The sequence below is a fragment of the Leucopleurus acutus genome (genome assembly GCF_964270905.1).
Source record: "Leucopleurus acutus genome assembly, chromosome: 10".
In the NCBI taxonomy this organism is placed as follows: domain Eukaryota; kingdom Metazoa; phylum Chordata; class Mammalia; order Artiodactyla; family Delphinidae; genus Leucopleurus; species Leucopleurus acutus.
In genome coordinates, this window is record NC_139153.1 from 62384328 (window position 1) to 62397595 (window position 13268).

General features: G+C 34.1%; 1 protein-coding gene across 2 annotated transcripts in view; it reads left to right on the plus strand.

Moving 5' to 3' along the window:
- BMP5 (bone morphogenetic protein 5) overlaps nt 1-13268 on the plus strand; it is a gene marked incomplete at its 5' end in the record, with an annotated part of 117328 nt that overhangs the window by 78662 nt on the left and 25398 nt on the right. For both annotated transcript variants that reach the window (XM_082848838.1, XM_082848839.1), the window contains one exon: nt 1327-1475. In XM_082848838.1, the coding sequence (XP_082704964.1) occupies nt 1327-1475 (149 nt within the window). The remainder of the gene's footprint in view (nt 1-1326; nt 1476-13268) is intronic.

Sequence of the window (13268 nt, forward strand, 5' to 3'; positions counted from 1 at the left end):
GTGTATTTCTATTCTACTTTGATGGAGTTCCATTGTTTTTACCATCAACCTATCTGAGCCTTAATTTCATCAATATAAAAATCTATTGTAAAGATTAAATGTCACATAGAGAACAGGCCTGTGGTTGCCAAGGGAGAGGGGTGTGGGGGGAATGCATTGGGAGTTTGGGATTAGCAGATGCAAACTATTATATATAGAATGGATAAACAACAAAGTCCTACTGTATAGCACAGGGAACTATATTCAATATCCTGTGATAAGCTATAATGGAAAAGAATATGAAAAAGGATGTGTATACATATATGTATAACTGAATCATGGTTTTGTACAGCAGAAATTAACACAACACTGTAAATCAACTATACTTCAATAAAACAAATTAAAATAATGACTAAACATCAAAAAGATGTAGCACTTAGCTCAGAAGCTGTAGTAAGGATATAATAAAGGATATAATAAAGATATTATAAAGGATATAATAAATAAAATAATTCATTATAGTTTGACAAATACTCATACATTTGTAAATTTAATACTAAAGTTAAGATTGATAAATGTTAATAACAGTAACACTGTGAAGATTATCCTAAAACATACAAGTTTATATGCATAGGTACTACTGTCCCCAGGGGACTTGTGCACAAAGAAAGTGTTAAAGTGAGTCAGGGAAGAGCCATAGCTCAATCTACGGGATTTCTCCCTTAATCCAATGGTATACTTGGTGACCCTCTCTTGGCCTCTGGGATCCATAAAATAATTAATTATATAATAAAAATAGAAAATGAAATAACAATGAAAAATATATGTAATAAAAATGGAAAAAAGTATAATGAAAGTGGGAAACAAAAGGAAAACTCCCTCTAAAACAGGCTTGCATCACAGCCTGCCTGCCCTCCATCTCCTTGGAGAATCCACATCCGTCCAGACTGGAGCAGCTACTTTCACTTCTGTCTCTATTCAGTTTAACCCTTGCTTGTGTACTTGCCAGTGTACTGCTACTTATAGGTAATGGTTTGGGAAAACACTGATTATCAGGGACCAAACCAAGACCACTAAGTCCCTTTGTAAAGGAAACTTGACAGTGAAGAGCAGGCAAATGGAAATTACTGTCAGATATTCCTAATCTGCACCAGGTTTGGGCTGAGATTCCAGCAATAAAAGGTTCTGTATCTTATTACTCATCACTTGAGTCCTTTGTTCCTCTTATCCTTTAATGAACTCCTGTTATTGTAAGAATGCTTTTGTAGTGTTTTCACTTAAGTGTAGGAAATGATGATCTTCATTCAAACCTGTAACTCTTTTTTGCTGTTCTCTTTCTTCTTTTAGGGATGCAGATCTGTTCTTGTTAGACACAAGAAAGGCCCAAGCTCTAGATGTGGGTTGGCTTGTCTTTGATATCACTGTGACCAGCAATCATTGGGTGATTAATCCACAGAACAATTTGGGCTTACAACTCTGTGCAGAAACAGGAGATGGTAAGCACTGAATTTCATAAATTTTGGGGAGTTCTGGTTTGGACACATTGAGAGTTACAGCTTTTTGTGGGATTTAGCCAATGTATATTTTATACACACAATGTGCAAAGTGGTGCATTCTATAAGATAGGGCAATATATTGATTAGTTAACTTATTTATAAACACATTACCGAACACACGTTTATTGTCAGGCTCTGCAGTGGGTGTGGGGGGTAAAGAATTAAGTTCTGTTCCTGCTCTTGCAGTTTTTAGTCTTGTGTTGAAGACATGTATGCAAACAAGTAGAACAACTGTGATATAACAATACCGAAAGAAAGCGATGTATAAAATGCTATGGATCTATGTCTTGATTTTGTGGTGGTTACACAACTATATAATCTGTAAAAATGTATAGAACTGTACACTAAAGAAGAATGGATATTACCATATTCAAAGTATGTCTCAAAAACCTGACTTATAAAAAGAAATATATATCAAAATAGATGATAGGGAAACAGACAAAGGACCTGCCATAATACAGAGGAGGATGGGGATGGAACAAAAGAGTCATAAAAAACTGCAGAAAATGATACTGAGTTAGGTCTTAACATATTATAATATTTGGTCAAAGACAACAGCTCCAGAATCACTTCTGGGAGGGATCTGTTGACTGAAAAAAAAAAAAAAGCACAACCTAAAAGTTGAGAGTTATGTTTTACTTGGTGGACAAAACTGGGGACTTAAGCCCAGGACACAGCCTCTATAGCTCTAAAGGAGAGCTCCAAAGAGGTAGGGGAGGAGCCAGGATATACAGGAGTTTTTACAACAAAGACCAGGTAGTCAGAACATCAAAAGATTGTTGTTAATTAAAGAAAACTAGGCATCTCAAGTTAAGAAATTTATATATGGGAAGATGCAAGAGTCTGAAATCATTCCTTTGATATGCATCTCAGCTGTCTGGGGTCAGTATCATGTGCTTTCTCATCCTGAGTCTCCTCAGGGTGCACCATCAGGGGGCAGCTGCAGTGGCTGATGGTTTGATGGTGGGCATCCTGTTTCCACTCCAACTTCCCTCAGGGCTCACCATTGGGGTGGCCGCAGCTTGTTGGCTGCAACGTCCTTTGTTTACTGATATGGTAGGTGCCATTCTTAGTCCACAGGTCTATAGGAAATCTTTTTTGAGAAGCTCCAGATGTTATTCTTATGCTCAGAAATGCTCACCGAGTAGCGATGTGCTGTGTGCTTGGCTTGATGCTGGAGATAAAATAGTGAGCAAGTACAGAGATGGCTTCACGAGGCTTGCAGTTGAGTGAGGCATGAGGTAGTCAGCACATAATATTATTGAATGCACTTCGCTACACACTAAGAGTCCAATGGACTCTGAGTGTAGAACAGTGAGCAAATTCGAGCTACAGTCTTTTAAAGATCAGGAAGCTGTATCTAGGGGAAGAAATTGGAGGGCCCTATACTATTTAGTTCTAACTTGCTTTCAAGTCATCCTTTTCTCTCTGAGAACTACTTTATATTTTGTTTATCCTTTTCCTTTGATTGATTTCTCTTATATTTTAGGGGTAATTTTACTTTAAATGACATATTATTTTTGTGATTTTTTTGGAGCCTAAAATAAACTAACATTTCACTTCTTTCAAAGGTTTCCAAATTCTTTTTTTAAAAGTTAGGTTTGAGATACACAGCCTTTTGTTGCTCTTCTTTGGTTCTTTAATATTGTCTGATATGAAAATATTAAAATGATTAAATATGCTAGACAAGCTGGCCTTTTGTATTTAAGCCAGAGCAGACAGATCACTTTTTATTTGCAACAATGGAATCTGAATATGCTTACTTCTCAGCAAAAGTAATTGGAAGTCGTGAAAAAATGAAACTCAGGAAAGTCTCCTTTCAAATTCATTTGTTGACTATTATTCATTTATTCATTTGTTCGACATAAAATCTTCGAGTGTCTATTCATGCAAGACAAAGTGTTAAGGAGACAATGACCTGGGAGACAGACAAATATAGCTACTTAAGAAAGACTAAAGTGCCCTAAATCCTAAAAATAGTGGTATAATCAAGACACTATAGGAAACGTAAGGAGATGGTTAAGTCCAAATGGAGCCAAAGAACTGTGGTCCATGTAACTTCTGGGCTAGGTCAGCTGGGTAAGATTTCAAGAAATGAAGATGAAGAGGGAGAGGGTGTGGTGGTGAGAAAGGAGGAGAGAGGTAGTTCCTGGATGAGGAAACAATGTGAGTAAATACATAGAACGGCAAAAAGGCATGGTGTTGTCTAGAATATTCAGCAGTCCAGATTTGGCTAGAACAGCTTTCATGTATAAATATGATTGCAGATGCTATTAGGAAAGTGATTTGGAGACAAATCATGGAAGGGACATGACATCTAATTTATGTGTATATTCTTGTAACTTGACCACAGGTCATTAAAGAACTAGACTTGCTGCTTTAATCAATCAGAGTAACACTTTCATGATTACATATTTGAATGAATATCCATTTCATAAGATCATGGATGTGTATTTCTGGTTCACAATGGTACCCTTGGTACTTGGTACCGTGCAGGTTGTAGGTATTAAAAACATGTTTTGAATGATTGTTGAATGAGTTTGTGACTTAAAAGGCTCTTATGGACCACCTGTCATTGAACATGTTACTCCTTTTTTTTTTTTTTTTAAATTGATAGTGGATTTACAATGTTGTGTTAGTTTCTGGTGTTCAGTAAAGTGATTCAGTTATATATATATATATATATATATATATATATATATACTTTTTCATATTCTTTTCCATTATGGTTTATTACAGGATATAGAATATAGTTCCCTGTGCTATACAGCAGGATCTTGTTGTTTATCTATTTTACATATATGAACATGTTACTTTTTTTTTTTTTTTTTTGCGGTACGCGGGCCTCTCACTGTTGTGGCCTCTCCCATTGTGGAGCACAGGCTCCGGACACGCAGGCTCAGCGGCCATGGCTCACGGGCCCAGCCGCTCTTGGCATGTGGGATCCTCCCGGACCAGGGCACGAACCCGTGTCCCCTGCATCGGCAGGCAGACTCTCAACCACTGTGCCACCAGGGAAGCCCGAACATGTTACTCTTAAGAAGACATTCCAAACTGTAAATTGGGGTGATTATTAACCAAACCAATTTGGTGTAACACTGAATTTTATACCACAAACCATGGTACAGATTAAAATCGTTTCAATCATAAGGTGAGGAGAAAGTCAGTGATATAAGTTATTAAATTTTGTTTATCTTGCTTCCACAAAGAAAAAAATAGCTAAGAGATCTAAATATATTTTGGAAATCAAAAGACTGTTGAAATCAAAAGTAGCATCATGATTCCTCAGAGGACCTGTGGAAAGTACGTCAGTTTGTAAAATATTCTTTTTAGAAATTTGATAAGTGAACTGCCATGGATTTGGCAGGAGAGTTTAAGGATAGTCTATTGATTTTTTTTCATGCAGAATAGATAATTCTCTGAGTTCCAAATGTCTGTTTCAGCTAAATAAAGCAAACATATGAGCAAGCAAATGGAAAGGAAACATTGCTGCTTCTTAACGGCAAAATCTAGAAATTCCATACAAGTGGTTGTATCCAATTGTGCTAAATCAGTTTCAGAATTTTCTAACACTCCCTCATGGTGGTTAATAACCCTCTATGATAAAATAGGTACTCTTTTTTTAGCAGCAAATGAGTAGATTTAGGTCTGTCTTATAATTTAAGATGTTCAGTTCCCTAAATTATAAACATACATTAATTACCTGGCTTGTTAGAGCCTTATTAAAATTATTAATAAAACTACAGTAATTGGTATCATATCCTATATATATATTTATATCCTATATATATCTCTCCTATATATATGTCCTATATATATATATATATATATATATACATACACAGAGTTTATTACCCAGATAGCAATTTAATCTAGCTTTTAAGACTTGGGTTTTCTCCCCAAACAGTGTAATTTTCCATTGTTTGATGTTTTATATAGTTTAAACCTTCCAAGTAAATTAATTCATTTTTTTCAAATTTGGGTTTATAGAATAATTTAGAGATGGAAAAACAAAGATAGTATTTTTGGGATCATTAGAATGTCTTTTTAAAAACCCTATGTTTTCAGACATTTTAGATTTGGCAATACTCAGAGTAAATTTTGCCAATGACTTTTTCCTTTCTATTCAAACCCACTTATATGTCAAGGAAAATTCAATCCGTATGTTTCTGATTCATTTGTATTCAAGTCATCAAAATGTTGTTTTGTCAGAGTATTGTTCAATGTCCAAGAAACAGTATAAGGTTCTTTTTTAATAAGACTCTAAAATCCATTTTTCTTTGGACAAAGCTGTGGCGTAATTTCCAAGTGTATCAAGGTAAAAATTCAGATTTAAAGTCAGAGATTTCAAAGTTTCACTAAATTTTGTAGCCAAATCAAGAAAGAAAAAAAGATTTCAGAGGTATGAAACTATCAAATTAAATTCATTATCATTAATGCTTAACTACAATATAAAGAAATTTATAGTTATTGTTATAACTTAGAGTTTAAGGTTTTGATACTTAATTTAAATAAAGAGAATAAAGAAATAGAATTGATCCCTCCATTCTGTAAATATAAATTCTAAGAAGAAATCGTTAGGAAAACTAGATTCAAATCTTGGCTCTGACAAAATACTTTACATTTTAGCCATAGCGTTAATTAAATGAGTGTAATGGTAATTACCTTCCAAGGACAGTGTGAGACTATATTAAGCAATAGTACCCGGAACATGGTGAGACAGGAATAAAGGTGTTTGAGTTGAACTGAAAGAGAAGATGCATAGAGAATTAACTCTACATGGTACTCCTTAAATTAGGATCAATTCTTTCATTGTGGAGCTTTTACAGATGATTTAATAAGACTTTAGATAAATTCACAAATGATAGTCCACTGGAGAGAGGTAAGATTGTTGATATATGTTCTTAAGTCTTGAGTTGGAAGCATAGTGTATAGTTATGTTATTAGGCGCAAGTCTAATAATTTTGGTTGATGAAATGATTATTGGTAGGAAGCTTTTAAATACCTCTGATCTAGAGTATGAAGCCAACAGAAATGAACTCAGAGATATGTGTCATGATCAATTGATTGCTTATATTGGCTAGGTCTTCATAGGCACTGGAGAATATCAAATTATTAGTACTTAATATGGTAGTTTTCTTGAGGCCCAACAATTTTATTCTTATAAAAAAGTGACATGATTATTTTTGAGATAACTAACTGCATCAATGAATATAAGGGTAACGACCCTTGTTATAGGGTAATATATGAGGATAATTGATTAAAGGCTGGCGTACATAACTATCAGAAAAAATTTTCAACCCAGAGATGCCTCAGTGTAAATTACTATCATTTGACTTCATAAACCTATTAGCAAACATTACACATCAACATGGCTTCTTACAAGCAGTAGTTTAATGCTCATAGAAAACATGGTTAAAAAACATTGATCGTCTTTTTTAAAGTGTGGGACCCAAGAACTCCTATTATATGTTGTGCTAACTTTTTTAGCAAATTGCATAAAATCCCCACTACATAAGTGATATTTCCCATAAAAAAAATCAGAAAATGAAGATACTCTATGAATTGATTGGAAACACATCATAGAAGACCTCTTTGAAAGTCAAGGAAACAAACCATTGTAATTATTGCCTCCTCAGGATATAGCCCGTGTTGGTTAGCAGCTATATTTCCCAGACATTGTAAAGGGGTAAAGTTATAGCTTTTTATTTTTTTTTTTTGCTTGTTAGTACACAAAAGTTTTCTCCCTTCCATTTTTAGAAATTATATATGTACATAAATATATTGATATTTCAGAGCTTTTCTAAAAGCACCAACAATTTCATCCTCTTTTATTTCCACCAACATTATTATTCAAATTATAAAAAGGGTCTTAACTTCAGTTATCAGTACAATTAAACTGAAAGTGAGTATTTTAAAACTTTTATTACCCAGGGTTTTGCCATGTTCTCTACCTTTCCACTTGGAATTTTGGGGCTCATTCTTGCAAATTGACAACTGCCACACCTACATTTAATAAGAAATGGGATTAGGTTTTCTTTTTCTACAATCTTGAACTGTTGCTTATTTCTATTGTTCCTTATTATGTGAAGAGTAGTTTAAAGCACTGATAAAATTTTTCTCCAAAATTGCAATATGCTGTGGTAGCTTCTAAATATGCTGTCTTAAATCAGATTTTTCAAAAATTCCATGACATCTTTCGAATTACAGAATATATACTCCTAATTAGAAAAATCTAGTTTATAATCTAAAGTCCTCATGTCATTATATATTAAATTAATATGTGAGTTACTAACTTGATATTCTTTTACTTTTATTAAATGTGAGCATCTGTCTGAGAGAGATGAGGAGTTCTTAATGTGATATCTGCTTAAATTTAGTAAGTCCTGGAATCTGCTGCTTTTCAATGCAAGCATCTGATTAAATAAGTTTGCTGTGTTATCCTCAGATTCCCAAACACAGTCTTTTTTAACTCAGGGGAAAATTTTCCAAATTAAGCCCTTGTGTTGTCAGATGACTATTTATCTGTCTCAAGGGTCAAATGATCTATGTGGCTGGTTAATCTGAATATCAGCTGACATAGTGCTAATAAGTAGCAGAAGAAATTCAGAGATCAAGGGTGATATTTTTCTTTTTGTCCGGCTGTTTTGACTACAGTTTCTCATTATTATGTATCTCAGTTCAAAAAGTTGAATTATGTCCACTTATCGGAGGATCTCTTAAATATTTTGAGATTTGATAATATTCTCTTCCCTTATCTGAACTTTATCTTTTAAAGCAATTAAGTCTTTTTTGTTCATAAAACCATATGGCTCCCTGTTGCTGAATTTATGGTGCTGACAATTGGTTTCAAACAAATAAATGAGAGTCTCTACTTCCAAGAAACTGCAAAAATCGCATATCTTGCTAAATGTTCTGATAGGAAAAAGGAATATATACTCCTATGTTTGTTTTACGTAAATATTAGTATAAATGAAGTACTTCTTTATGTTTAATGCTGAGGATAATTAGAGCATACCTGCTTGACTTTTGGATGAATATTTAAGAATAAATTAGGAGGACAGTTGAAGAATAGTTATCTTCAAATACTTAAATAAATACAGTGAATAAGTAAAATTAAATTTTCCCTGTAGTCCAGAAATTAAATCAATGTGTGAAAAGGGCAGATTGAAGGCATAAGAATAAAGTGCCTAAGACCTGGGAGTTAATGGCTATGTAATTATTTGTATTGTGAGGGAATGAGCTCGTGTGACTAGAAGAATTCACTATTTATTTGACCTTTTGTCTGGGGATTATTATATTGCCTGTGATAATTTCTCAGGTAATTTTAATTTATATATTTACACTTTAAGCATTATACACATATAAATATTATATTCAGAGAGGGTACCGTGAATAGATATGTACCATCTTAAGGAGCTTGGTATTAAATAGTTTCATTCAAACCAAAACTTAAGATATTATATAAAATCAGAGATGGAGAAATGGATAAAGGGAAGTAAGAAATATTAGACATCTTTTGGGGTAAATGTGTGTGTGTGTTTGTGTGCGTGTGTGTATACAAAGAGGGATAATACCCAGGCATAAACAAATTCCCAACTGATCACGTGAAGGATCAGATAAGTTCATAGCTGAACATCTATAATTATTAAGGTGTCTAGAGAGCTCTTATTACAACATTTAAGTATAATTATATTTTCTTTTTCTTTAAGTGCCACAATATATTTTTCAGTATCGTAACGAAACGTAAAACTTAATCTAAATTTCTCCAGAACGTTTTAAAATGGCTTCTGTTTCTATCATATTTCTATAGAATTTTAAAAACACTAAAACATAAATAAATCTATGGCAATATGTCAGTTTCTAAGAAAATCTTTTTTTTTTTTTTTGGTATGAATCAAGCCATAAGAGAGATTTAAAAGATAGCTAAGCAAAACAACCACCTTGGTCATTTTATGTGAATGATTCAGAAGAGTTTCCACTGAGAAGAATTCCTGTATCTTTATGGTAAAAATGACTAGATTTCTGAAAATAAATATGCCATAGATTTCCTCTGGGGTTTAAGATCAGTATTTGTTAATTTTCCAAACCCACGTAAGCTGTGACTTATGGATTTTCTAACTTGTGTAATATCTTAAAGCACATCAGAGAACATAGATCCTTCCAGTGTGCTCAGATTTTTGCTGCTTTCCCACTGCATAAAAATGAGCAAAATCATCAATATGCCTTTCATGGGTAGAGAACTAAACATAAATATAGGAGCACTGTTAAATTTCTACTTTGTTCAACCTAAGTTCTTATTAATTCTCTTAGTCATATACGATTTTTATAAACTATACTTTATGTATTTCAAACTCACTCAACTTAGCAAAAATTATTTTCTGTCTATACAAATAGCTGCTTTTTTTAAACCCTGATTTTGGCAGTACTTTTTTTTTCTTCCATGCTAATATTTCGTATTTTTTAGTTTTCATGATTAATTCAGTTTTATTTGCTAGGTTCATCTGTAGTTCATATAAAATAAATATTCAAACCATGTATTTGCTGTGGTGGTCAATCAAAATAATATTAATAACTAATGGAAACTAATATTTCCTGAGCGTCTTAGATGCCAGTCATTTGCTGAGCTTTTTAAGTGGAATGTCTACTTTATCTTTACTATTTTCCCATTTTGTACACAAGGAAACTTAGCCTTAGAAAGCTCAAGAATCTTACCCTTGAACCTAAAAATGATGTGTTTTCCAGATCTTCCAGATCCAGATCTTATACACTATGACTCTCACAAATGATATGAATTTTATATAAATTCCAAACTGAAAAAAATTAATGCATTTTTATAATTTCCAAACAGTACATGCTATTAATAATGATTGTTATAGAACAAAATTGAACTTTATGTTGGATCTGTTGGTAATTACCTTTGAGTTTTTATATTTTCTGTCTGGGATTTAACTGTGATCTGACCCACAACAGGTAACAGCATTTTTACCATATTTTTTTGTTTTTTTAAAATCTAACTACTTCAGTATTTCTTTTAGCTCCTTACACAATTATCATTAATTTGATAAATTTATAGACTGAAAAGAAGAAAGAAAGTAACTATTTTCCTTCCAGTGATCAGCTTCAACATGTAATTAAATTTAGCCAAATTTAATTTATTTTGAATTCTGTAACGAATGTCCCCCTCCTTTTGTGTCCTGTGTCGCTCACTAATGTATTTTGCTAGGTTCTCCTTCCCTGTTTTCTCTCCTCTGTTTTACTGTCTTTAATCCACAATCCCCATCATAGAATCCTCATGTCTACCTCCCCCACCATCCTTTGTAAGTGTCAACCGGTACTCAAGTTTGTAGTTTCAATCACGGTGCAGCAAACTGCATGCTAGTCAAGCATGCAGTTTCCAAAACATATTAATTGATTGTTTTGCAAAAAGTCTGGATGAAATTCATCCTTTCTCTCATCTCGCCATTCCCCCTTCCCAGCATCAAGGCTGAAGGTGACCTGGTATTATTCCAGCCCTAAAGAGGACTCCCTGAATTGTATTTTTGGGAGCGCATATTGAGGTAATTTTTTCCTCAAAAAATTGAAAAGAAAAATCTCTGGGAAATAAAACACGTTTTTAATTTTTCACTGTGTTTAGCTTTGCTTTTTAACTTTGTTTCCCTATGAGCAGAGGGTGAGCCATAACTGCTTTGCTAAAACTTCATATTTTGAACAAAATGGTTTGAATGTAATTTGCAGATGCCTTAGTTCTTTAGAAAATGAAGAATCACGATGCTGGTTTCTTTTTAAATATCTATATCCATTTTGTTATCTCTATTGTATTTTTCTCTGGTTGGTACTCTGAAATGGGCCTCCAGAGCCTAGTTTAATTTTGTATAATGATTGGTAGAGAGAAAATGGTTTTTCTTTAAAAATAGATTTGACTATAGAATATAATCAGTAATAAATTGGAAAACTTGGATTTGCTGTTTTACTATGTCTATTATATATACAATGTTTTAAAACCAGGTTTTAAAGGCAACTTCCTTGTTTTAAGTTATAATATGTTTATATTTGAATGAGAGCCATTTGGTAAACATCATTTGCTTATCCAAATTTTAGCATCACAACCTAAAAACATACATGAAAAAGAATTTTGAAATCAATGATTTAAAGTAAGCGGATAAAACAGGAGTTAGTCCTCCTTCATTATCTGGTGAAAGAGGTATTTTACCATTTTTTAGATTTCCCTTAATGAAAAGGGATATGGAAGTGTTTGGCGACATCTGTATTTCTGTTTTGGATTTTCCCTAATTCAAAACAGTAACTGTGGAGCACCCATCTTGCCAAACAAATCCCAAGGTCAGAAACATATCCCAGTTTTTGTTGTTTGTTATATTCTCTATTCTAGGCTCTAACTCTGCTTTGACTAATGATCTGAGGGGTAAATATGTTCATGGTAGTATTGATTTGGAGCCATGCAGAATATGAGATTCTCTGTATTCTCATCGTTCGGAGTTAACTCCGTCTCTTTCATTGTTCTTTCCCCTATAAGTTTAACATCGCTGAACATATTTCTTAAAGACATATTGCAGAACAAGGGCAGTGCTGGTTTTGCTTCATGAGTACAGAGCACAATGGGAAGAAGAGAGAGCCTTTAGTCGTTTAAGGCATCAGCAGTCACTGGTGCTGAGGCTAAACTTTGACTCAACTGGTGTAGACTCACAGGGACAAAGGAAAACCAAAACAAACCAAAACATCTACCCGCCAAAGCCAACAGTATATATTACAAGTGGGGATCAAAACTTGAAATTAGATGGAAAATACCTTGATAGGGAAATTACATGTCTCAGCTCCTTGAACATGGATTCCAACTTCTCTGTAGTCGAACTTGTCAAGTTTCCATTTGAGGGAAATGGAAAGTAGGGGGGGACCACCTGTGTTGTCATGGTTGGAAGGAGTGTTGAATGGTCTTCCCACTTATGAAGGAAAGTCTGACCTTAAACATCACAAAACCAGCAGCTACCACAGTGTCCTTGACAAACACAATGTGTGTATCACTGCCAGACCCAGGAGATGGATGGATTCCTCCAATCTTTTCAAGGTGGGGAGCAGAGACCCAACAGGAAAGCATCAGCCCTAAACAATCTCTAACACAGGAGAACTCTGTGTACTTAAAGGAATAAGGTAGTACTTAGGGTCGACAGGGCTGAGTTAAAAACATGATCCTTCTCTGAGCCTTATTTTATTCATTTTAAAAATGTAACCATTGTTTTTTTGGGAGGAGTACATAAGATGATGTATGTAAAACAACTGATAAATTACCAAGCTTCAAAATGGCAGCTGTTGCTTCTTTCTTAACTTCAGAAGGACTGAACTGGCTCACCTTCTCAAATCCCAATTTCCCTGATGCTTTTGAAAGGCTTGCTTGTTATGACTTTTGGGTACCAGCTCTATTTATGAGTGGAGGTATTCAGATGATTTCTCTGTGAGGTGATAAACTGATCGAAACATGATAGTTCTATTTAGGCTGTGAGATCAGATTTGCTTCTGACCCATGCTGACCAAAAGGTAAACACCCTGGGAACCCAACTGTTATTTTGCATGTGGACAGGTCAGAAGGATGCTTTTGCTCTGGGGTCCACCATGAAATCATAGTGGCGTGAGGTCTCACTTGGTCCCTTATGTGGGGCAGGCCAGCTCACATTCTGCTGTTGCCAGAGACATGAGAAAAAGTGAAGAAAGATTCTGCTT